The sequence below is a fragment of the Natrix helvetica genome (genome assembly GCF_964273705.1).
Source record: "Natrix helvetica genome assembly, chromosome: 6".
Classification (NCBI taxonomy): domain Eukaryota; kingdom Metazoa; phylum Chordata; class Lepidosauria; order Squamata; family Natricidae; genus Natrix; species Natrix helvetica.
The window spans coordinates 58509160-58535574 of record NC_138553.1 but is presented as its reverse complement, the minus strand read 5'-3'; the positions used below and the strand labels follow the sequence as shown (position 1 = coordinate 58535574).

Sequence of the window (26415 nt, the reverse complement as noted above, 5' to 3'; positions counted from 1 at the left end):
CTAAATTTAATACCAGTTGCCCATATTATTTCTCAAATATTCATATCTATGTTTTACTTCAAATTTAACTTGTTCTTCGGTTTCAAATATTAATAAAATTTTAATAAATTTTGCTCTTACATGTTCATCATTTGTACACATTATAGTTCAATTTCAAATTATGTTTTGTAATTTTGAATTCAAATTATCTTTTTATTCATATTGTATCTTTCTCTTGACTGTGCATATAATCAGAAATAATGTGCTTCTACAGGTAATTGTTCTCTTGACTTTATCTTGACTTTATGGAGGGCAAAGGATGGGGGTTGTTCCTCCATCCTTGTCCTATTAGATCTCTCGGCGGCCTTCGATACCATCGACCATGGTATCCTATTGCGCCGGCTGGAGGGGTTGGGGGTTGGAGGCACCGTGTTACGGTGGTTCCGCTCCTACCTCTCTGGCCGGACGCAATGTGTGTTGACGGGGGAGCAGAGGTCGACCGCAAGGCCCCTCATTTGTGGGGTCCCTCAGGGGTCGATCCTCTCGCCTCTCCTGTTCAACATATATATGAAGCCGCTGGGCGAGATCATCCGTGGTTTTGGGGTGAGTTACCATCTGTACGCTGATGATACTCAGTTGTACATTTCCACCCCAAACCACCCCAACGAGGCTGTCGAAGTGATGGCCCGGTGTCTGGAAGCCGTACGGGTCTGGATGGATGACAACAGGCTCAGGCTCAACCCCTCCAAGACAGAGTGGCTGTGGTTCCCGGCTTCCCGATTCAATCAGCATACTCCATCGCTGACCATCGGGGATGAGCAATTAGCCCCGGTGGAAGGGGCGCGCAACTTGGGCGTCCTCCTTGATGATCGGCTGACCTTAGAAGAGCACGTGGCGGCCGTGGCAAGGGGGGCGTTCCACCAGGTTCGCCTGGTGCGCCAGTTGCGGCCCCTTTTGGACCGGGAGGCCTTGCGCACAGTCACTCACGCGCTGGTGACGTCCCGCCTGGACTACTGCAACGCTCTCTACATGGGGCTCCCCTTGAGGTGCGCCCGGAGACTGCAGTTGGTCCAGAATGCAGCCGCGCGGGTTATTATGGGGAGATCGAGATTCTCCCATATAACACCTATCCTGCGCGAGCTGCACTGGCTTCCTGTGGCCTACCGGGTGCGCTTCAAGGTACTGGTTACCATCTTTAAAGCGCTCCATGGCACAGGGCCCAGTTACCTGCGGGATCGCGTCCTGCCCCATACATCCCTGCGACCCATTCGCTCACACAGAGAGGGGCTACTCCGGGTGCCGTCCTCTAGAGAGTGCCAGAGGGCGGTGCCCAGGAGTAGGGCTTTCTCTGTGGTGGGCCCTACCCTTTGGAATGACCTCCCCCCAGACATCCGGACAACAACCGACCTTCGCTCCTTCCGTATGAAGCTGAAGACCTACCTGTTTTGTCAAGCCGGCCTGGCATAACGTTACAATCTTGCCACCCCAGGTCATTTTATAATGGGAAATTTTGTTTTTTAAAGTTTTTAGAGTTTAATATTTTTGGGGTTTTAAATTTTGTAAGTATGCTTATTTATGGACTTATTTTTACCTCCTCCGCACGATACATGGTGCTATCTTGATTATTGCTCTGTACGTCGCCCCGAGTCCCTGTGGGGAGAGGGGGCGACTAATAAGTTCAATAAAATAAATAAATAAATAAATAAATCTCAATTTCTCCACCCTCTTCTACTAGTAAATCTTTGTATGTTAACCATTTATTTCTATCTACATTTACTCTTCTAGAGAATGCTTCCTCTATGGAGGTTGATAAAAGATATATATGGGCACCTGGGTTTATATTTCAATATAGCACTTTTCACATAATAATTTTTAAAATCTACATTAATATTCACTTTATTGTACCATAAAAAAGCTCATGTCCGACAAACTTCATTATTTTATTTCTCAGGAGGTCCCATTCTTTCATCCAACCAAACAACTTACTGCAAAAATCAGGTAATCCTAATCAGTCTTTGGTATCCTGCAGAATTTATATTTAATCTTTGGTTTCTTTCTCTGCCATATAAATCTAGATAATAACTTGGCCATTGTTTAAAAGGCACATCATTTTCAAAATTGGTATTGTTTGAAATAAAAGCAACACTGTATAGGTAACACTTTTATTTTTATCTCAGAAATTTCTCCAAGGATACATTTCATCTTTTTCCATCTTAACAGATTTTTCTTAATTTATTCCATACTGTAATATAATTATGTTGAAATAACATACCATTCACGTTGGACATAGTAATACCCAAATATTTTACTCTTTTTTCAATTTGAAAACCAGTTATTAAGATTTTTTTCATTGTAATCATGTTTCTATGTTATTTAACTCCTCATGAAGAAGCTCATTTAATACACTGCTCTGTTTCAAAGTCTCTATATTGGAAACATCTTCACTAATGACAGGTACGTTATCTGTTTGTTTTTCAGCTGTCAGTTCATCCTCATTGTCAGAAAGTAAGCAGAGAAGAGAATCATTTTCATAGGTAGGAAAATAGTACCTAAACAAAACAAAAAAAGTAATATAGTTAATTAATGTTTTCTTTGCCCACATCTCTTATAACATTGTTACTGAACCTAATATTACTGAAATGGGTGTGGCTACTACAACCACATAGTCATTTAAGCAGAAATTGACAATAGTTGCGGCTATCTCTTGCTGTTGTAGTTTGTGAGATACTAGTTAAGGTGGACTGAAATGGTGTGCAGTGCACTATAGATCTATTACTATTTCAGTGCTGATGGAAGAATGAAAGGCAGCAATAACTGTTACTGCATGTAGGTAACACCAAACAAAGAACTCATGTAATTGGATCCTATTCCCTGATTCCAATTCTTAACAGGGTTCCCAATGAAATGGGAAGCATTACTGGGAAACTGCTTCACAATTTATGATATGTGCAGATAATGAATATGTTCACATGCATATTATGATATGTGCACATAATATGTTAACATGCATATCTATCTATCTATCTTATTTCATATAAACAATATATTCAGATACTACAGATTCTTGAAGGTACAAACCAACAATGCTAGTGGTGCTTGTTTCTGAATTTCAAGTCTAGTTAATTCTGTTTTCCTACTTTCTGTAAACTTCAAGTTACTGTATCTTGCATTCTTAAACACACTGAATAGTTTGTAACAGAAAACAGACTGTTCTCTATTTGCCACTTGTTAAGTGACATGCCTTATCTAATGAAAATATTCTATACTTTCCTTTTAAATCAAGCAAAAAATATCTAGCAAATTGTATTAGCGCTTTTAGTTTGAAAATGTGTTGATCAGAGAGCATTCTGAATGACCGGCTAGTTTGTAGCCTGCACAGATTAAGAGAATACAAACCTTGACTGTCAAATTAAGTCCTATAAATACAGTCTACAATATTGATGGTGCATGCATACATAACTTACTGTGGTTGATCCCAAACAGATCTGTCAGGCAGAACTGCTATATGTTTGCTATCTTCCAAATGACATATTAACTCTTCTTTCAACTGGAATTTTTTCTCACACTTAAAACACTGACACTGGTGCATCTGTCTCCTGATGTAATTCATTAGTTTTACTTGTTGATAGAAATTCAGATCTAGCAAACAAAAAATATTCTTTAGGGAAGAAGTAGATATATCTAAATAAGATTCTTAGAACAAATAATCTTGTATTTATAGTATTTAAACTTCATTTCTTGTTCTTAAATAAGTTAAAGTTCTGCATATCTTTTGATCATTTGAAATGGAAGGGTAATTGTATATTGCTTAAGGAGGAATAAAACAAATGGTGCCATGCCACTACTTGATATGTATTACTTCAGTGCTGAAGCCTGAGCAGCTATTAAGAAATCATGCTGCTCATTTATACAGCGATTTCTTGAGTACCATTAAAAACAATTGATATTAACATTTAAGAAAGGAAAACTGTAGTAAAAGTCCAGGTAATTAAAAAAACTTGAATTGTATAGATTGATTTATATTCTAACACACATAACCTCTATTTTTTATGAGGAGCAATTTCTTTAATACAAAGTGTGGATTACTTACCATGCTCAGACTTAATTTTTAACAAGTTAAATCCATGAGCCTCCTAGGTTTGGAAAGAAAAAAAGTTTTTGAAAGTTTTTGAATTAGATATATTTGATGAATGCTAATTTTGTGGAAACTAGAAATAATATAATTGTACTGTATAATATTATATTGAAACATACTACTGTATTATTTTTTACCCAACTATTGGTTGCGATTATAAATGTTACCAAAAAAAAATCCAATAAGCACAATAAAAACATTAATTCTTCTAAATGTTTGCTGCCTTCTCAAAGCTTTAGAATTAGGGACTATCACTTTTATCCAGCAAACAATGTTTATATAAATCATGTCTTAGCACAAAGTTTAACCTAGCCACAGTTTCTTAGGTGAATATTTTTAGTCATTAAACTTTATCCCAAACTCTATTCTAGATTAGATGCAGACTTCAGCCCCTCTGATTTTCAGTTTAACACATAAATCATTTCAAACTAAACAGGCAGCTCCAAAGATACAGCCCTTTTCCTACTCTCTCAAACAACTCAAGAAGTGTGGGAAATTCTGAAAAATATGATCATAAAAACCCATCCCAACACACCTTTGAAAAAAAAAAAAGAAATGCAAGAAGAAACCAGCATGGTTGCACAAATATCTCTGATAAACTGAAAGACAAAAAGGACAAATACAAAAAATGGAAACAGGGACACATAACTAAGGCAGAGTATCAGCAGATAGCCAGAATGGGCGTTGGTTGCTTACCTGATATGCCCCTTCTCTGGGCAGTTGGAAACAGCAGCCATGCATGGGTTAACTCTGTCAGTATCCAATAGGACTGAGTCTACAAAGTGACATCATAGCACCTGAGGTGTCTCCTCCCGCTTTTGAAGAAGTTAATAAGTAGACTGCTGTGTTCTGTTCGATTGCTCTCGACTGATCATTTCTCTAATGTCCTTCTCTGTTGACCCTCTATGACCTAGGCCTGCACGGAGAACAGGGTGGGGATGGCTGCTATCTCCACCTGCCCAGAGAAGGGGTGTATCAGGTAAGCAACCAACACCCATTCTCCAAAATTGGCGGAGATAGCAGCCATGCATGGGACATACCAAAGCTTGGCCTGTCCATGAATGGGATTGCGCATGGCCTAGGTGTCCAACGAGAGAAGCACATGTTGTAGAACCCACTTTCCAAAGGCTGCGTCCACCAATTCGTACTTGTCCACCTTGTAGTGATGAATAAACGGAGTTGGAGTACTCCAGGTGGCCATCCTGCAAATTTCCTCTATCGAGGCTTGTGTAGTCCATGCTATAGAAGTTGCCACGCTGCCAGTTGAATGTGCTGTGATGTTAGATGGTGGAGTGAAGTGATGAGCTTGATATGCTTTCAAGATGGAAGACCTGATCCAGCATCCTATAATTGAAGATGAGGCTTTTAGTCCCTTGTTGGTGGAGTGAAAAGAGATGAAAAGGGTCTCAGTACGTCTGAAATCAACCGTCCTGCTGATATAGACCTTGAGGGCATGGCACACATCCAATGTGTGCCACTTTCGTTCGAGCCTGTGTGTTGGATTGGGACAAAAGTTAGGAAGGGTCAGTTCTTGAGATCTGTGGAAGGCTGAATTTACTTTAGGGACGAAGGTGGGGTCGAGCCGAAGGATGACTCTGTCCGAGTGGAACACGCACAAGTCAGATCTGATGGACAGTGCAGCCAATTCCAAGACTCGCCTCACAGAGGTGACGGCGACTAGAAAGACCACCTTCAGCGTGAGATGCTGTAGTGAGGAAGACCTCAAAGGTTCAAATGGTGGTTTGGTGAGGAAGTCGAGGACCTTGGCAAGATCCCACGTAGGGAATCTATAGGTGACCGGAGGGCTGAGGTTAGAAGCGCCCCTGAGGAATCGTCAGACTTGCGGGTGCAAGGAGAGCGGTCCGGAATGATGCAGCGTAAGGACTGAAGATAGAGACGCAATTTTATGAGAAAGTCCTTTGTCGAGGCCAAGTTGCAAGAATTTTAAGACGTCAGCTACCGAAGCTTTGAGCGGAGCAATATTTCAAGGGCGGCACCATGCAGCAAATGTTTGCCAAATGGCGTCGTAAATTCTATTAATAGAGGGGCATCGAGACGCCTGAATTGTCCTAATCACCTTATCAGAGAGATTTGCCGCTGTTAAGGCCGACCACTCAGCCTCCAGGTGGTTAGACAAGGTCGAGGTGATGAATGGATCCTTGTTGAAGAAGAGACTTGAGCATGGGGAGATGCCAGGATGGACCTACCGATAGATTGACTAAGTCCGCATACCATGGCCGGTGCGGCCAATGGGGGGGCGATGAGAATGAGCTCTGCCTCCTCCTCTAGCATCTTGCGTATCACTCTCTGTATCAGGGGGAAGGGAGGGAAGGTGTACAGAAGCCCGGGGGGCCATCTGCATCTCAAGGCGTCCGTCCCTTCCGTGCCTGGTGTCGTGTACCGAGTGAAGTACCTGGGAAGTTGTTTGTTGGACTGTGTTGCGAAGAGATCCAGAACTAGAACCCGTACCTTGTGGACAACTGTCTGGAAATGCGGCGGTTCAGGCTCCATTCCACTGGGTCGATTGTTGTGCGACTTAATCAGTTCACCTGTGTGTTGTCGATGCCTGAAATATGTGAAGGGAGAGCAGGTTGGATTCCGCCCAGAGCCCCAGGCGAAATGCCAAGTCCATAAGTGAGATAGCCCTCGTCCCACCCTGGCGATTGACATGCGCCTTGGCCGTAGTGTTATCTGTGAGAATCAGTACGTGGGAGTTGCGTACTGACCGAAAATGGAGGAGGGCCAGGTGGATTGCCCTCAGCTCCAGCCATTTTATGCTTTGAACTAGGTCAGAGTTGGACCACAGACCTTGGGTCACCTGAGAGTCTAGGTGAGCACCCCACCTGCTGAGACTGGCGTTGGTCGTAACGATGAGATGCTGAGGCTCCCTGAAGAGGGACCCCTGTGAGATGGCCGGGGACACCCACCACTCTAGAGAGTTGATCACCTCTGGAGTCAACCTGACCTTCACCGAAGAGCAGTTGCTGTTGGTCTTCTGATACGGTAACAGGAACCACTGGAGGCAGCAACTGTGGAGACGGACCCACAGAACGATGGAGAAGCACGAGACCATCTTCCCTAGCAACTGAGACAGTTGTAGCAGTGGGACATGTTGTTTGCTCCTCACTTGGTTGGCCAGGTCCCGGAGGCTGAGCTGTTGCTCTAGGGACAGGAAGACCTTCCCCTGAACAGAATCTATCAGGGCCCCCAAGTGAACCAGCTGGGCGGTGGGCACTAGATGGCTCTTGTCCCAATTTAGGGAGAAACCCTGTTCCTAAAGCACCTGCATGGTGGTGTGAAGATCGTGAAGAACCTGAGTGTGCTACCTGGACAGAAGGAGAATGTCGTCCAGGTAGCACAATATCCGAATGGGTCTGGCTCGCAGGTGGTCTGCTACTACTGCCAGCAGTTTGGTGAATACCCGAGGGGCAGATGACAGCCCGAAGGGGAGAGCCCTGTATTGAAAGTGGCTGCCTGCGTAGACAAACTTCAGGAACTGTCTGTGTCTTTTGTGAATGGGCACGTGGAGGTAAGCCTCCATCAGGTCCACTGACGTGAGGAGGTTGTTTCTGTGAACACTCTCCAAGATGGACAGGAGAGAGTGCATTTTGAACCTCCTGTATCGGATGATCGAGGATTTCCCTCCCGCCTCCCGAAGACTTTGGCACGATAAAGAGATGAGATTAGAACCCCTGTCCTGCCTGGTCTGGAGGCACAGGCTGAATGGCCCAGATGCGGAGCAGGTGATGGATAGCCTGCTCCACCAGGAGTCGTTTGAGAGGATCCCTGGAGACCGGGCACATGACAAAGTGGTTCGGAAGGATGGAGACCAAGTTCAAGGTTAGGCCGAATCTGATGATGGACCTGACCCATGCATCACTGGTGATATCGTCCCAACCATTGGCGAAGGCTGCTAGGCATCCCCCTATTGGGAGGGACTCCAGGCAGTCATTTTGCCTCTTGAATGAACGATTGGAGTTGTCTCTGAAAGATTTCCTTGGAGGAAACCGTTGTCCACTCCTGCCTGATCTTCCAGAGATGGAGATTCCCTATCTGCGAGGTGCCTGGCGTTGTGGACGGGAGTTGGAGAAACCCCCGTCCTTCCCTTGAAAGGGCTGCCTGTGATAGAAGGACTGGTTCCATCCTTCCTGCTTCTTGGTGGCAGCCTGAAGAACCTTCCGCTTGTCCTTAGATTCCACTAAGAGAGGTTCTAGTGGAGGTCCAAAAAGGAGATTGGTGGAGTACACAGAAGAGACAAATGTCCACTAAGCCCTGCCTGCCACTGTTTGAGCCAGAGAAGTCAGTGAGTGGTAATAGAAGATGCAATAGATTTAGAAGCAAAACGGGCCGCATCTAGAGAGGCATCTGCCGTGTATTCTTTCAATTTATTGATGTCTCTGCGGGCCCTGGAGTCCCTAGGGGTGAGTCTCTTCTGGAGCTGCCTCAACCAAAGAAGAGTAGACCTGCTAAAAAAATGAGGCCGATGTTGCGGCCCGGACTGTCACTGCGTTAATTGGTTTGCTAGCTGTGTTGAGATTTATTGCGCAGGTCACAGTTCTTATCTGACAAATGATTTAGTGCACCTGCTCATTCACATTCCTTAACTTTCTCTTCTGATCTTCCGTTTGCCTGCCAGGAGGCAGGCACATAACTCTGCAGAGATGTAATTAATTCAGTTAGCAAGTTTTGTATTTTTTTTTTTACTTTCTTTTATAATAAAAATGTTTTTATTAGATCTTGTTTCGGGTTTATTTTCGCTTCTTCAAAAGTATGCTACAAGGAAAGTCACGGTCCATGCTTCATTAATTCAGGGTGGAACTTCCCCCTAACAAATGGTAGCAAGAGCATGGTTGCTTAATTTATGGCTTTTCCTTGTTAGTTACTTCCAAGAGATAAGCGTATAGGCTAATTAAGACAGATGATTTACAATCGACTGAGGAACGATTAAATCATTTCCTAAGATGCCTAAGAAAAAGAAAAAGAAACAGAGAGATTTTTCTTCAAGACATTCCAAAGGCTTCCTCCCCTCTGATGGAGAAGCGAAAAGCATTTTACGCTGGCTTCCAAGCTTTCAAATGCCGATAGCTTCAGCAACCAGACTGGATGGAGAATCTGCTGTGGGACAGATCTCACCCAGATCTCAACAAGATGGGACTGCTCCAGAAGATGAGGCATCCAGACCGAGGTCAGTGATACTCCCTTCTGATTATGCATGCTCCCAAAATCTTATTGATTTTGAAACCCTCGGCGCCAGGCCAAAGCTCTCACGGCTACAGGAGTTTCACTCCCACACACAAGGAGATATGTACGGTTCTTCCCAAACTTCTGAGCAAGCTATGGAAAGCTATCGTAATCATATATAATTTTTTGAACGCCAGCTTCTTCAGGCCAAAATAGATTACGCAGCACTAGAGGCAAATAAGAAGGGTTTTCCTCTCTTTCAAATTTCTGAAAACGCCATCTTGCCTTCTTCTCCAAAGCCTAAGACACACACCCTGGTCGATATTGTGTCAGGCAAATCAGAACAGAGAGATATGCACACGTCACAATTGCCACGTGATCTTCTTTGTTCTCCAATTCCACATGCCATGCAGGCAGAAATATTACAGCCAAGAGATGTGGCTGCAACGCCATCTCCTGGCAGAAATAATTTACTACAAAGGGCAGATTACTCATATATTCAGGCTGCAAAATATCAAATGCCTCCAAAGGCCCAATCTTCAGCATCCATTGATGGTGCATGTGCCTTCTCAGATGGAGCACAACAATACTTAATGCAGCAAAGGCAGATACCTGCCACCCAAGCAAGCCATGTTAATTTTGCTGCCCAAACACCAGCTCCAGCTGTAACAAAACAACCACAGGTTAGATTACAGCGACCCCTGGTGCAACAACCAGCTCCAGCTGCAAGGCAACAGCAAGCTTTTCAAATGCACATCCCTCAACAAGCTTTTTTTGCTCCTCCATTGATTGCTGAGTCCAGATTAAAAATGTCAGGACAAAATTATAAAGCCTGGGTCAGTGAGATTTCAATTTTGCTTCGCAGAGAAGGTACCCATTGTATGGTGTTTAATCCTCCTGCCCAGCCATGGACTCCTGCAATAAGAGACTTAGACACTAAGGCTTGCACAACATTATTAATGTCCATGGAAACTGAACTGCAAGTTTTTTTCCCGCCTAATGCAACAGCCCAACAAATTTGGGCCCATTTAGAAGATTGCTACAGGCCCATTTCAATTGAATCTTCATGTTTGCTCATGTCTGAGTTTCATGGTTCGAAGTTGAAATCTGATGAACAAATTGGTGGACATTTGACCAAACTGAAAGGAATGACAAAATAATTGAGAGAAAGAGGCCATTTTATTGATGCTGTTCAAATGATCAGCATTATCATTAACTCATTGAATTATGAATGGAAAGATGCCATTGCAAAGATTAACCATGTGCCTATTGCTCAACAAACAGTAGATAATGTTTGCAGACTTTTAATTGAAGAAGGATCACTTATGTTAGCCACACCACATTTACGAGGGCCACCAGCATCAAGAGCTCCAGCTAGACGTCCCTTCCGAGGAAGAGCCTACGCTTCAAGGATGCCAAGATGCTACATCTGCAACCGTATGAGACATGACACCCGGGATTGTCCCCAACGAGTTCCAGCTCCCGTCACATACCAGCCCAGAGGAACAGACTCCAGAGGCAGAGGTAGAGGCGGAAGACAAGGTCGTCGTGGTCCAAGGGGTGCTCTGCAAGCTCCACTCGCAACATTGGCCTTAACCAACGATCCACAATCTGATCCAGAGTACGACAGACGTATTTTGTGGACTTTGGACAGTGGCGCAGCTTTACACGTTACCTACAGAAAGGAACTTTTCACAGAGATGCACGAACCTGAATCTGAATTTCGAGAACTGTACTCCTTCTCCAACCACCCTTGTAAGATCATGGGAAAAGGAACTGTTTATGTTGAAGAGCTCGATACACTCATCCCTGATGTTTATAATAATAATAATAAATTTATTTCTAAGCCGCACCCTCTCCCGAAGGACTCGGGGCGGCGTACAATAAAACACATAAAAACGAAAAAGACAATACACACAAAGAATAAACAAACACGTGTACATGGAGGAGGTATGAAGATAAAAAGACAAATTAAAAACATAATTTAAAATCCCCTTATAAAAGTCTAAAAGTCACCAAAAATTAAAAAAACCCGTCAGGAGCAGTGTGCGCGGACTATGGTTGAGCCAGGCCAGCTACTTGAAATAGGTGCGTCTTGAGCTTTATCCGGAAGGCGCGGAGGTCGGAGGTAATCCTAATATCCGGGGGAAGGTCATTCCACAGGGCTGGGCCCGCGACAGAGAAGGCTCTACTCCTAGACGCCGCCCCCCCGACATTGTCTGGTGGACGGCACCTGGAGGAGTCCCTCTCTGTGCGAGCGAATTGGTCGCAGGGATGTATGGGGCAGGATACGATCCCGCAAGTAGCTAGGTCCTGAGCCATGGAGCGCTTTAAAGATCGTTATCAAAACCTTGAAACGCACCCAGTAGACCACAGGGAGCCAGTGCAGCTCGCGCAGGAGAGGTGTCACATGGGAGTACCTTGTACTCCCGATAATCACCCGCGCGGCCGCGTTCTGGACCAACTGTAGTCTACGAGTGCATTTCAAGGGAAGCCCCATGTAGAGAGCGTTACAGTAGTCCAGGCGAGACGTCACCAGCGCATGAGTGACTGTGCGCAAGGCATCCCGGTCCAATAGGGGGCGCAATTGGCGCACCAGGCGAACCTGGTGGAACGCCCCCCTTGCCACGGCTGTCACATGGTCATCCATGGACAGCCGAGCATCAAGGAGGACGCCCAAATTGCGCGCCCGCTCCACCGGGGCAAGTTGAACGCCCCTGATGGCCAGATATGGAATTAACTGGTTGAACCGGGGGGCCGGAACCCACAGCCACTCCGTCTTGGAGGGGTTGAGCTTGAGTCAGTTGTCATCCATCCAGACCCGTACGGCTTCCACACACCGGGACATCATTTCGACGGCCTCGTTGGGGTGGTTCGGGGTGGAAATGTACAGCTGAGTATCATCAGCGTACAGATGGTATCCCACCCCGAAGCCACGGATGATCTCACCCAGCGGCTTCATATATGTGTTGAACAGGAGCGGCGAGAGGACCGACCCCTGTGGCACCCCACAAGTAAGGGGGTACAGAGTCGACCTCTGCTCCCCTGTCAACACACGTTGCATCTGGCCGGAAAGGTAGGAGCGGAACCACCGTAAGACGGTGCCCCCGACCCCCAACCCCTCCAGTCGGCGCAACAGGATACCATGGTCGATGGTATCAAAAGCCGCCGAGAGGTCTAATAGGACCAGGATAGAGGAACAACTCCTATCCCTGGCCCTCCAGAGATCATCCACCAACGCGACCAAGGCCGTCTCCGTGCTGTGACCAGGGCGGAAGCCGGACTGGCGCGGGTCTAGATAATCATTTTCCTCCAGATGTCGTGGAAACTGATAAGCCACCACACTCTCTACAACCTTCGCCAGAAAGGGAAGGTTGGAGACAGGACGATAATTGGCCAGCTCCGTATTACATTATTACATACCTTCAGCAACCAGTCATTTGCTTAGTCAGTGTCACTTGTCTAGAGTGTTAAAGTTCCAGGTTCACCACCTCTAGAAAGCAAGTTACTAGTTAAAGATGGAGATATTGTTGCTGAAACCATGCTAATTGGTGGTGTTTATTACTTAAAGCCAAAGCCTAAACCGCAAGCAAAGGCAAGTATGCAAACTCCAAAAAGGGAAAGCACAGGCCCAGAGAGGGTTGGTTCAGAGAGAGATCCTGTTGCTACACCAAAGGCTCCTAAAGCCAACAAACAGAAAATAAGGAAGCAGGTTGCTCAGAGCAAGCCTGAGGTTCCTCATGAAACTGTTAATGTTGAAAATTTACTAACTGGTAAACCTTTGTATTCCAGGTGTATCCACAAGTGGCATAGAAGATTGGGGCACACCAGTTTCCGTGTTCTTAGGAAAATGCCGGAGTTCGCAAAAGGTTTGGATCTAAAGGGGTGTAAGGTGCTTTTGGATTGTGTGGTTTGCAGGAAAGCTAAATCCAAAGCAGCTGCCATTCCCAAAGACGCTACACGCCTGCCAACACGCATTTTTGATTTGGTACACACTGACATAGTAGGTCCTTTTCCACCAACAATTGGTGGTAAAAAGTATTTTCTAACAATTGTTGATAATCATTCTAGATATGGGTTTGTATATCCTATGAGAGAGAAATCTGAGACCTTTCAGATCTTTAAAGACGTTGCAGCATTTGTTTCTACCCAATACCAAGTTCGCATCGCCAGAATCCAGAGTGACCGTGGTGCCGAATTCATGTCTCAGTGTTTCCAGGACTGGATGCGTAAGAATGGAATTCTTCATCAGACATCTGCTCCATATACACCGGCTCATAACGGAGTCGCAGAACGAAGACAAGGGGTTCTACAAACCATGATGCGTTGTCTTCTAGAAGATGCCAATCTCAGTAACATATACTGGGGTGAAGCTATCAAATATGCAAATTACATTGTCAACCGTACTTGGAGCAGTGTAATAAATCAGACTCCTTTCTTCATGATGTATGGCTACAAGCCTGATCTCAAGAACCTCCACATTTTTGGTTCATACGCTATGGTGAACATTCCCTTAGCAGCTCAAAGAAGAAAAGGAGGTCCAGTAGCAAAGAGACTGAGATTTATGGGTATTGATGATAATTCAAAATGGAGTAAATTTATTGATCCTAAACATGTAATTGTGATTTCTCAATCTGCTAATTTTGAGGAAGATATTGACTGGTCCAGGATTCATTCCAATGATCCTGGAGTTTATTTTCCTAGAGATGATGTTGCAGATGCCACGCAGCCTGATGACCAAGATTCACAGGCAGATATTCCTTCTACCAGTTCTTCACAACCTTCGCAAGCCGCAGATGCTGATGCTAGCAACGAATGTGAGGACGAGGACAAAGAAGAAGAAGAATGGACTGTTGTTCCGAGACGTTCCAAGAGGGTCACAAAAGGAATCCCTCCACAGCGATATTTGTGGCAACTGACAAAAACACCCTTGCCTTTGATTTGCAATGTTACACTTCCTCCTGATACATTCACACAAATCAGGCAGCTTTCTGATTCGGAGCAAGAGAAATGGTATGATGCAATGCAGGATGAAATGGACAATTTAAAGAAACTTAATGTATTTACACCTGCAAAACCTCCAGCAAACAAAAAGGTCATTGGCACTCGATGGGTCTACAGAATCAAGAAGAAACCGAATGGTGAGTCATTGTACAAAGCCAGACTTGTAGCTCAGGGTTTCGCTCAATGTCATCCTGAGGACTACACAAACATTTACTTACCAACAGTCAGAACTGAGAGTGTAAAAATTGCTTTAACCACTGCAACTATTCTTGGTTTAGACGTTTTCCAGTTTGATGTGGACACGGCTTATCTATATGCTGACCTAGATGAAGAGATCTACGTGAGAGGACCTCCAGGATTCCGACAGCAAGAAGGGGATACCTGGTTCCTAAACAAAAGTATTTATGGTCTGAAACAGTCAGGTTTAATGTGGTACTTATGTCTTACTGACAAACTAAATTCAATGGGCTTTATTAAGTCCGAAACTGATGAATGCGTGTTCACAAAAAGATCTAACAATGCATATGAGATAATTCTTGTTTATGTTGATGATATTGTTTATATTGGTCCAAATAAGAAAATGAGTGAGATTTTTGCTAAAAGTTTGCAGAGATACTTCACATTGAAATCTTTAGGTCATATTAGCACTTACTTAGGTGTTCAGATTGACAAAATACAGAAGGGGTTTAGTCTTTCACAAGAGGACAAAATTGACCACATTCTGTATCATTGCATCATGAAAGATGCTAACACAACAAAGACACCCATGCAAACAGATTTTCACAACTTAACACATGAACTAAGTCCTGAGTTCGAGGATCAAACACTTTATCATTCAGTCATTGGTTCACTGTTGTACATTAGTAGATGGACCCGACCCGACATTGCACTTAGTGTTAATCTCTTATCACGACACGTAGGTAAGGCAAAACAATTTCATTGGACATGCGTTAAGAAGTTATTGAAATACCTGAAACACGCTAAACACGTGAAGTTATTGCTAGAACCAACACATACTGATTATGCAGAATTATGTTGTTATGCAGATTCTGATTGGGCAAGTGATAAGAAATCACGTAAAAGTACTTCAGGTTACATGATGTTCCTGAATGGATGTCCTGTTTACTGGCAAGTGAGAAAACAGAGTTTTGTTTCTTGTTCATCTACTGAAGCTGAATATGCTTGTGTTTCAGATGCATGTAATTCACTAACATGGTTTGATGCTTTGATCGCAGATATTTGGACACGTCCGATTCGACCAATCACAGTGATGGAAGACAATGAATCGGTGGTTTATATTTCTGAGTCACATTTCACAGGTTCTAGGTCCAGACACATTGACATTCGTTATCAAAACACAAAGCAATTAGTTAACCAAGGTTTTGTTAAATTGCAATATGTATCTACACATGATCAAATTGCTGACATGCTGAACAAATTGCTTCCAGCAGCTCAACATGAGTATCTGCGAAAGAAGATGTGCCTTATTTGATGATTTGATGTTATCAACCCAACTAGCAAAAGAAGGGGTGTCACTGCGTTAATTGGTTTGCTAGCTGTGTTGAGATTTATTGTGCAGGTCACAGTTCTTATCTGACAAATGATTTAGTGCGCCTGCTCATTCACATTCCTTAACTTTCTCTTGTGATCTTCCGTTTGCCTGCCAGGAGGCAGACACATAACTCTGCAGAGATGTAATTAATTCAGTTAGCAAGTTTTGTATTTTTTTTAACTTTCTTTTATAATAAAAATGTTTTTATTAGATCTTGTTTCTGGTTTATTTTCGCTTCTTCAAAAGTATGCTACAAGGAAAGCCACTGTCCACGCTTCGTTAATTCAGGGTGGAACTCCCCCCTAACACAGACAGCCCGTGCCAAGGCTTTTTGCCCCTTAACGAGTGTTTGTTCAAGCCTCTTGTCTTCTGAATGAAGAACGTCCTCAGGGGTGATTGAAGCCGCATTGGGGGAAGACAAACTCATCACCAGTAGATCAATGGAAGGTACCTTGGAAAGTTATGGTCCAACATTGTAGAGACGTTTGTCCAGAGTGCTAGGGAGAGGACCCGTACCTGGGGATACCCACTGATTTTGGACCACATCGAGAAATAGCTTGGGTGATGGTATCATGTCCTTCTCCATCTTGGGTTGGACGAAGAGTGGGTCAGTGATATCTGCTTTGTCCGGATCTGTTCCCTAAGATGCCTTGAGAGGCTTTGGGAGGCGGAATACCAGCTATCTTTTGGGTCTTAAAGAGAAGAGAGTGAAAAACAGTTGATTTAAAGAGGCCAACAAATGTAGGAGGGTCTGGAGGGAGACCTTCATCTTCTGACAGATCTGAATCCCTGGCCGGGCGCTCCTCCTCTCCAAAGACAGATGGCTGGCTGGACAAACCAGGAACCAGCTTCCACGACCTCCTGCACATGGAAGGGATGAGGGGAGGCCAGATGTTTAGACTTCTGCTTGGCCTTCCTGGGGGGCGCTTGAGAAGATGTATCCTCTTCCCCTGGGGGAATGTCAGATGAGGCCTTGCGACTGGGCCTGGGGGCCTTGGCTACCAGCTAGGATGGTGAAGCCTCAGAGGTGGCTTTTCTTTTTGAGGCTCTGGTGCCCGAAGGGCCTGTAGCAGGGCTCGGCCCTGGGGAAGGGCCTGAAGGTCCCAGGGGGGCTTGGGCGTGAAGTGAGACCATGGCCTGTACTTATGGCCAATGAGACTCCACAAAATGGGCACCGGGGGTTTGCTGCCCAATTAAAATGGCCGCTGAAATGCAGGAAGCCTCTGGGGCAGCATTGGCGGCAAGCAGTTTCGCCATCTGGTGATGTGGCGGCGGCGGCGGAGGTGCTGCAGTGATCCCGGCAGTGGCAGCGGTGGCGGCAGCAGGGCGGCGGTGAGGGGTGGTACTAGTGGCAGCGACGGCGGTGCTGGCGACAGCAGCGGCCGAACGGCTGAGAAGCAGTGAGGCAATGGCGAGGCGAGCGAGGCGAGCGAGGCGCTGCCGCTCCGAGCTGCAGCCTCCAACGGCTGGTAGTTAGCAATGGGGGAAAGGCAGAGAGCCCTTTTTGGTCCTGCGGAGCTGGCAGATGGTCACCCAGTGTTAATAGAGGCTGTGGAGTTGCCTCGTGGGCCTGCCTCACTCAGGAGTCTCCTGAAGCCCAGCGTGGGGACTAAGGTGCAAACGCCGCTGTGCTGCCCTTCCCTGCCTTCCTAAGATCTAATTAGAGGCAGGGAGAACTGTAGCAAGAAATTTGGAAGAAAATGCCAATTCAAACTAAACAATTTGGATAAAAGTTGTAGGAGAGAGCAGTTAGCACAGCCAGTCCAAGATCGACTGAGTCTAAAAAGCGGAAGGAAACACCTCAGGTGCTATGACGTCACTTTGTAGACTCAGTCATATTGGATACTGACAGAGGTAACCCTTGCATGGCTGCTGTCTCCACCAACTTTGGAGAATCTGCAAAGATGAAATCAGGAAAGCAAAGGCTCAGAATGAACAAAGACTTGCAACTAAAGTCAAAGACAATAAAAAAAGTTTCTTTCAACATATAAATAACTAGAAAAAAGTCAAGGAAACAGTCAATCCATTAAAGAGAGAAGATGGCAAGGAAGTAACAGGCAATAGAGAGAAAGCAATATCTTGAAGAATGACTTAGATGAGGGAATAGAAGGGGAAGCGATCAACTTTGTAGATTATACTAAGCTGGCAGGAATAGCCAATACCCCAGAAGACAAGCTCGGGATCCAAAAATATATTGATGGACTTGAATGGGTCCTATCCAACAACATGAAATTTAATGTGGAGAAAAGCAAGGCTTTTCACACTTAGGCAGGAAAAACCAAGGGTACAAGTACAGATTAGACGAAAGCTGGCTCAAAAACAGCAACTGTGAGAGGGACCTTGGGGTTCTAATGGATGGTCACTTAAACATGAGTCAGCAGTGTCCGGCAATAGCCAAAAAAGCTAATATAATCACGGGTTGTATAAATAGAGGCATAGAATTAAAATCACATGAAGTATTAGTATCACTTTATAAATCTTTAGTAAGACCACACCTGTAATACTGCATCCAGTTTTGGTCACCACATTACAAAAAAGATGTTGAGACTTTGGAAAAAGAAGAGCAACTAAGATGTTTAAGGGCATGGAGACAAAAAACATATGAAGAACAGTTGTAGGAATTGGGTATGACCTGTCTAGAGAAAAGAAAGGCTATGGGTGACATGATGGCAGTATTCCAATATTTGAGGGGCTGCCACAAAGAGGGGGTCAACTTATTCTCCAAAGAGCCAGAAAGCAAGACAAGAAACAATGGATGGAAAGTAATCAAGGAGAGAAGCAACAAGGAATGAAGGAAAAACTTCCTGACAGTGAAAAGAGTCTGCATTGAGAAGTTGTAGGTGCTTCATCACTGGAAGTTAGACATCCACCTAACTAAAATGGTATAGGGTCTCCTTCTTGAACAGGGGATTGACTAGAAGACCTCCAAGGTACCTTCCAGCTCTATTCTGATTCTTAGGATTCTGTCTCACAAACCTCATGTGTTGATACTGGAGGTTTTATGGAGCGGTATACTTATATTCTTTGCAGCATATATCCTGTCCACATATTAGGAATGTTAATTAAGTGGAATCCCAGACCGCAAACAAAAGTGCTACATTACATTCATGGAAAGCATAGCTGCCCTTCAACAGCAACATCAGTATCTACACATCATTCTCCACTAAATCTGAAGCCCACCATGCATTCACCTAAATTCCTAAAGGATTTAAAATAGATTTCCTGAAACTTCGAGTCAAGGTGTTCCTCCTTTCTCCAGCATGAGTACTGTATTTTTCAGAGCATAACACGCACCAAGGTTTTGAAGAGGCAAATTAAAAAAAAAAGTAGGTAGGTAGACAGAGGAATAGAGAGGGAGAGAAAGAGAGAGGAATACAGTAGGTAGGTAGGGAGAGAGAGAGAGTAGTTAGTTAGGTAGGTAGGTAGATAAAGGGATAGAGAGAGGGAGAGAGAAATAGAGAGAGATAGAGAAATACAGTAGATAGGGAGGGAGGGAGAGAGAGATAAAGTAGGTACGTAGATATGTAATGGGGGGGGAGAGAAATACAGTAGATAGGGAGAGAGAGTGTAGGTAGGTAAGTAGGTAGATAGAGGGATAGAGAGAGAGAGAGAGAGAGAGAGAGAGGGAAATACAGTAGGTAGGGAGAGAGAGAGTAAGTAGGTAGGTAGATGTTTCCAAGTGTATTTATCCATATGCTGGAGAAGGAAATCACTGACAATCTGCAGCATCTAAGACTTTGTTTCTGCTGGCACAGCACTTGATCAATGTAATTCTCATCAACAACTCTAACTAAAGAGCTTTCCAAAAGAAAAAAAAAGTTTTTGCACTCTGCAAACCTCCCCAAACCGCAAAAACGGGCCTGTTTTTTTTTCAAACAAAAGGCATGAATAGCCTTGGGGGGGGGGGGGGGGGGCTTGCAGAATGCTCCTGGGGGAGGGGGCAAAACAAGCAAAGAAAAGGCCCATTTTTTGTGAAAACGGGCCCATTTTTTGTCAAAAAAAATTGCATGCATAGCCTTATGGAGGCTTATAGAGTGCTGCTGGGGCCTGGGGGGCAGGCAAAAATGGCCCGTTTTTTGCTCATTTCTGCCCTTCCCAGCCCCCAGGAGCTCTCTGAAAGCCTCCATAAGGGTATGCACGGACATTTTGGTGAAGGGGCGGGGCTTCGGGAGGCAAAAATATTCTGAATTCGATGTATAAGACGCACCCAGATTTTCAGCCTCTTTTTTGAGGAAAAAAGGTGCGTCTTATACTCTGAAAAATACAGTAGCTCTGCATCTAATCTGTAAATTCAAGGCTATAATTCCATTAAAATTAATGAATTCTAACAAAGAAATAACAAACAACCGATGTATTATAATGGCTAAGGTACTACTAAGGGAGATCTACCCTTAGTCAGGGCAATTCAGTGGGCCAGTGCATCTCACAGCCGAACTTTTTATTGTAGATAAAATGAAGGGGAACCTCATGAAAGTTCCTTTAAGCTCTTGGGGGAAAATTGGATCTAAAAGAAATTCATAATAAAGAACCTGCTAAAACAACCCTCCCTAACAAACCCACAATATATAATTTATAATGCATAATCCAAAATATACATTACTACATTCTTCTTACCTGCATGTGAACATAGAGTTTTTCTGTGGTGTCAGTTTGCTTTTCACAGAAGAGACAGACTGCACAAACAGGATGTTCTTCCCAATCAGACCAGTCCCTATAAAGAAACAATGCAAAGAACCATCTGTAACTGGCATTTTGGAATTATCTAGAAAAACTGTAGGCATGGAAACAAAATCTGTTTTAACTCATCTATTCCTGCAAAAAGCAGAAAAGTGGAATTCTGCTCCCATCAGTCAGCTGCAATCTTAAGCTATCTCCTCTTCCATACCTGTCCCCATTGGCTTTTAGTTCCTCCTTCCTACCCCTGAAGATACTCAGTTTTATGTTATCACTGAGCAGGTTTAATCTACTCTAAGTTGTTTTGCCATATATACATTTTCCCATATATTATTTTCGTAGCATTGCAAGTTTTGCAATTCTCAAGCATACTGGTATTTTCTTCTTGTTCTTGGTCTCAGCATTTTGATGAGATAACTATTTCATCTATTAACTATTACAAGCTGTAACAGCATACATCACCCATATGGGACAAAGGTACTTATGATTGGATGCTGCTTATTTCAAAGAAAGAAAGAAAGAAAGAAAGAAAGAACATATCCCAGAATGTGGTGGTGTTGTTTTTTTGCAGTTACCGAAATTTAAGTTGTTAATTTTTAGCAGCAAAACAAAGTAAATGTTTTTAAACTTAAGTGTGGTTTTACCCCACTAAAAAACAACACCTCCCCCCATCTCTTTTCCATCTACTGCAATAATGCCACTATGGTACTCTGACTCCATTATGGTCTTTGGCCAACCCAATATTGCAGTTATAAACATGGCTTATTTAAAACTAAATCCATCAGCTGCTTTAAGAAGTTACACATAAAAACAAACAAAATGTTAAAAAGTTATGATATTTATGTAGTTACCACACATGTCTAAATTATATTAAAGTAACCAAAATATCTTTACAGTCCCCAAGGCATGCCACAATTTTTGAGCACCTAATGTTTGGAAATTGAAAGTTGAAAAAATTGACATGCCCTAAATAGGCAATATATGAATGTCCCTTCAAGGAACCAGCTTCCCATTGAACTCAGTGCTGCTTTCTGTATTTACTTATTTTTATTTATTTTATATCCCACCTTTATTGTTTTTAAACAACTCAAGGTGGCAAACATATGTAATATTCCTTCTTCCTCCCATTTTCCTCACAACAACAGTCCCATGAAATGAGTTGGACTGAGATTAAGTGACTGGCCCAAGGCTTTCATGGCTAAGACAGAAATAGAATTCACAGTCTTCCAGTTTCTAACCTGTGACCTTAAGTTAGACCAGGGGTGGGTTTCTGCCGGTTCTACCAAAGAGGTTCCAAAAATCTACCAAACTGGTTAGAAGAGGTTCGTCATGGAGCGCCTGCTCCACCCCCTCGCTTAGTTCCCCCGCCCGTTCCGTCGCTGCTCGCGGGCGGTAGCTTGTGCGGTGCGGCTGGCCTCCTAGGACCTCCCCGAACTTGCCTAGGAGGCGTAGCCGCCAGCAAAGCACGGGGGCATTCCAGGGCATGCCCCCCCCCACTGGTTCACTGCCTCCCTCCCCGGCGAAGTTTACCAAGGTGTGGTTTTCCTCCCATCCCTTGTGCCTTTGGGGAATGAAGAGGAAGAGGAGGAGGAGACGCGCGCGGGGCCGTGCCAGCTGGGCAACCGGCAACTGGCCAAGAACCTTCCTGCCTCCACTGGACTTCGCGCTCTTCTCCGCGCGCTCCTCGCGACTGCAATAGACATCCAGAAGCGGCTTTGGGGGCTAATGGGGCCTTGGATTTCCAGCCCCCGCCGCTTCAGAATGTCTATTGCAGTTGTGAGGAGCCGAGAAGAGCGCGGAGAAGAGCGCGAAGGTTCTTGGCACTATGCGAAGCCACAAAAGTGGCTGGGAGAGGCACGTGCCTTGGTTTAGCCTCCCTGGACGTCGCAGCAGCAGCACCAAGCATACCAACCTCGGCGTTTTTTGCATCGGGGCGTGCTGCAAGAGAGAGGGAGTGAAGACATTTTCCGCATTGTTGGTGGTGGAGGTGCGGGCCCCTGCTCAGCAAAGCAAGTCCGGGGAAGTCCTTTGCACCGGCCGGAAAAGGTCTTCACTCCCTCTCTCTTGCAGCACACCCCGATGCGAAAAGTGTTGAGATCAGCGCACTTGGGGCTGCTGCTGCGATGTCCAGGGAGGCTAAACCAAGCCACGCGGCTTCCCGGAGCACCAAAAACCTTTGCGCTCTCCTCGGCTCCTCGCGACTGTAATAGACATCCAGAAGTGGCGGGGGCTGGAAACCCAAGCCCCCATTAGCCGCCACAGCTGATTCTGCACATCTATTGCAGTCGCGAGGAGCTGAGGAGAGCACGGCGAAGAGCGTGAAGGTTAGGGTTACTGGGCAACGTGTGTGTGTGTGAGGCTGGAGCAGTTCTGCTCTGAATGGAGGGAGAGGAAAAAAGTTGGGATTCTCCCTGCTGCAGCTTTTAAATGGCAGAGAGAAGCCGAACTCCCCCCCCCATTCACAGAAGAGCTGCGGCTCCCTTTATGCCCCCCCCGGCCCCCTCCCTCCCGGGGGTCGAAGCGCCTGAAAGGGACAGACAGGCTGCCACAGCTCCACTGAGAAGACATTTCTGAGAAGAGAAACTTCTCCGGTCCGGCTGCACCTGAGTGGTGGAACGCCCGCAACCACCTGCCTGTCGCCAGGGAGACAGCCAGTGCAGGTGAGCCACGTGGTTGCTTCAATCGCACGGGCGCTCCACCAGCTCGGGTGCAGCCGGACCTGAGAAGTTTCTCTTCTCATAAATGTCTTCTCAGTAAAGCTGTGGCAGGGGGAGCATAAAGGGAGCCGCAGCTCCTCTGTGAATGAAGGGAGAGGAAAAAAGTTGGTATTCTCCCTGCTGCAGCCTTTAAATGGCATAGAGAAGCCAAACTCTCTCCCCCCTCCCCCCATTCACAGAGGAGTTGCTGCTCCCTTTATGTGGATGTAGTGTGATATTTTGCAAGGACTGGGAAATCTCTCATGCAGTCTCTGAACAAGAAAAATGTATTTGCATGTTAATGGGGGAAACAGGTGGGCTAATTATAATCTTAAACTATTTTTGGCTTACTATACAGATAATTTAGTGCAAAGCCGTGCACAACAGTATTAGATTTCTGTGGTTTTATCTTCCTTGGTTGGTTTTGGGGAGAGCTATGGAAAGCTAAAACAAATGCTGTGTAAGAAGGAAGCGTAAAACATTCCTTTTGATTCATTGGAGAGTTAAAACCAAACATTATTTCAAAGGAGAGAAGTTTCATATCATGCAACTTTCATCAAAACTGTTTCACGTGCCCTTAAATCTTGAGGGGGGGGACAATAGTGAACATCTAGGAAGCAGGGTAATAGTGGCAAATAGAATAATATTGTGATGCAACTATTATAAATTGTTCAGCAATAATTTAACTAAAAGAATTGTGCATACTATATATAAATTGTTACTTGTTAGCAGGAAGTCCAATATTTTTTTCTTTGGATTTTCCCATTTGGCTGAGTTTTTCAGTACTCCGACATACTATTCTTTTTTATTGGGGATATATTTATTGGGTTTCAGTCTCCCATCAGTTAAGAAGACAAGAACTGCAAAGCAGGTGGTTGTGTGTAAATATCATAAGTATTTTTGGAATGTATGTGTGATGCTACCATTGTGAATTTCTTGTTAAGAACACTTATCAAGTTTTAATATTATGACTGTCTAACTTATTTATAGGGCGAGTGCTTGCTTGTTGCAGTAAAGTACAAATGCCATAAGCAAAATACCTGTTTACTCAGAGGTATATTCCTGCTTAAATTGCTTGATAGCAGTGTGCAGAAACTTTAAATTGTATAGCTCACAGCAGTACAGAAACCTTATATAGCAGTGACTACTTTTGGCTGTTTCTGCTTCCAAGTGATGCTTTTGAAATCTATTGGAACATATTAGGGATTTCTGCACTGAGAAGCAGAAGGATGGACTCTCGCCTTTATGATGGGCTTTTGAGACACTGTAAAGCAGTGGGAACTTTTGCTACTTCTAAGTACTTCCAAATCCAATAAGACATTGATTATCTTTCCTTGAGCCTCGTTATGCAGGGACAGGTGCTGAAAAATCCTTCAAAGAAATGGAAACAGTGATTGTGTGTGTGTGTGTTTGTGTGTGTGTGTTTAAAGGTTTTTTTTTTTCTGTTGTGTAGGATTGGAATATAACTTATTGGCCCTGGATTTTGAGGGTGGAGGGAAGTTGCAGAAGCTGAAATGCGGTTGGGACAGACTGGGAGTCCTATGTTTTCTCTCTTTTACATTTTCAGAGATTATATACAGTATAAAGAATTAACAGTTGCACTGATTGTACTTTATGTTTGTGTACACAAAACAAAGAACATGTAGTTCAGCACATGACTGCCAAGCCACTCCCACTCAGTCACATGGTCGGCAAGCCACTCCCACCCGGTCACATGGCCAGCAAGCCACTCCCACCCAGTCACATGGCCGGCAAAGCCACTCCCACAAAGCAGACCACACCTACAGAAGAGGTTCTAAAATTTTTTGAAACCCACCACTAAGATCAAACTTTCCCGTAATCTTCTCTGGGAACTGTATGTATGAAAATAATTCAAATGCGTCTATTAACAGAATCTCTCTGTAACATTTTCTTATCACTATTGAAGGAGATTCTAGCATAGGTATGGGGATATTAGATGATCTGTCTTTTCAAATTATAAATTGCCCTACTAGGTAAAAGAACACTAAAAAGTTTCCTTGGGGTGCTAAAGTACGTTTGAGGTGGGATATTGTCATGCCCCAACATATAATCTTTATATACTGTTGCTGCTCTCTAATCCCATCTAGTGGTGGAAGGGACAAATACCAATTATATTATTTTGAAGTTAACCCAACCCTTTTAGCCATCAGCCTGCACTCTCAAAACAAGTGCATGCTGGGAAGCCAGACTTCATTTTTCTTTAGCATTTGGAGGAGACAGAAGCACAAAGAAGAATCCAACTTAATCTATGGCACATGTTCATCCAAAGACAAACCCACATCCCACACACAGAGCATCACTAGATTGCTTGTATTTATTAATTGTCATGTTCGGCAGTAACTCAATACTGCCTATCTTGTATTTGGTTCTCATTGTATGTATTCCTATTTTCCCCAGTTTCACCATATCTTGTTCTTTCAATAAAGCATCCAGATTTATGCACACAGTCTGTTTTATTGGAGGATAGGTGGGTTTAGCTGTATGTCGAGCTGCACACAGACTAATGTGTAGTGAGGACAGAACAGATATCATTAAAAAAAATGAAAGATATTAAATTGTCCCTTTTTAATCTGACTATCCTAATTCACTTCTGTTCCCCAAAATTACTATTCATACTTGAAAATGTTTAAAATCTTATTTTTAATTTTTTTCAGTGATTGCTATTTTGTCTATCATTATCATGTCATCAAGCCTAAAGAATATCAGGTTACTTAGCCCTTAAATATTAAACAAAAATTCCAAATACTCTTCTTGATTGTGGAACAATTCTCGATCATCTTCTGACTGAACCTGTTCCCAGGATTTCCCAAATTCCTGAAAAAAATAAAATAAAAATGTGTTAAGCAAACTAAAAATTTTAGATTCAGACATTCTAAGTTAGAAATGGAAACTCTCAGCAATCCTTCCCCTTGGTGATATCCATTGAAGAACTTGAATGCTGCAGCTTCATAACATCTGAAGAGCTACAGGCTCACCTTTATGTGATCCAAGTTTTGGTTGCACCTTATCTGATGGGGTATTTAAGATAAAGTAATTTTATAGTTTTGCATGTAAAATATTAATTCACTCAGTTGGAAATGTATTTCTCCTTGTGAAAAGAACTCAAATGCGAGGAAATATGGGATTTCATCAAGAGTCTATATCAAGTATGACAATCCCTTACAGGAACTGAA

At 44.0% G+C, this 26415-nt stretch overlaps 1 protein-coding gene across 1 annotated transcript in view; it reads right to left on the bottom strand.

Annotated features, from left to right (window-relative positions):
• Window positions 1-2127: 2127 nt before the first annotated feature.
• Window positions 2128-26415, bottom strand: part of ZNF277 (zinc finger protein 277) — a 92018-nt gene continuing 67730 nt past the window's right edge. The window contains exons 8-12 of the mRNA XM_081957455.1: window positions 25989-26056; window positions 20466-20562; window positions 4070-4112; window positions 3444-3618; window positions 2128-2528 (exon numbers count right to left, since the gene is read on the bottom strand). Of these exons, the coding sequence (XP_081813581.1) occupies window positions 2336-2528; window positions 3444-3618; window positions 4070-4112; window positions 20466-20562; window positions 25989-26056 (576 nt within the window). The 3' untranslated portion in view covers window positions 2128-2335. The remainder of the gene's footprint in view (window positions 2529-3443; window positions 3619-4069; window positions 4113-20465; window positions 20563-25988; window positions 26057-26415) is intronic.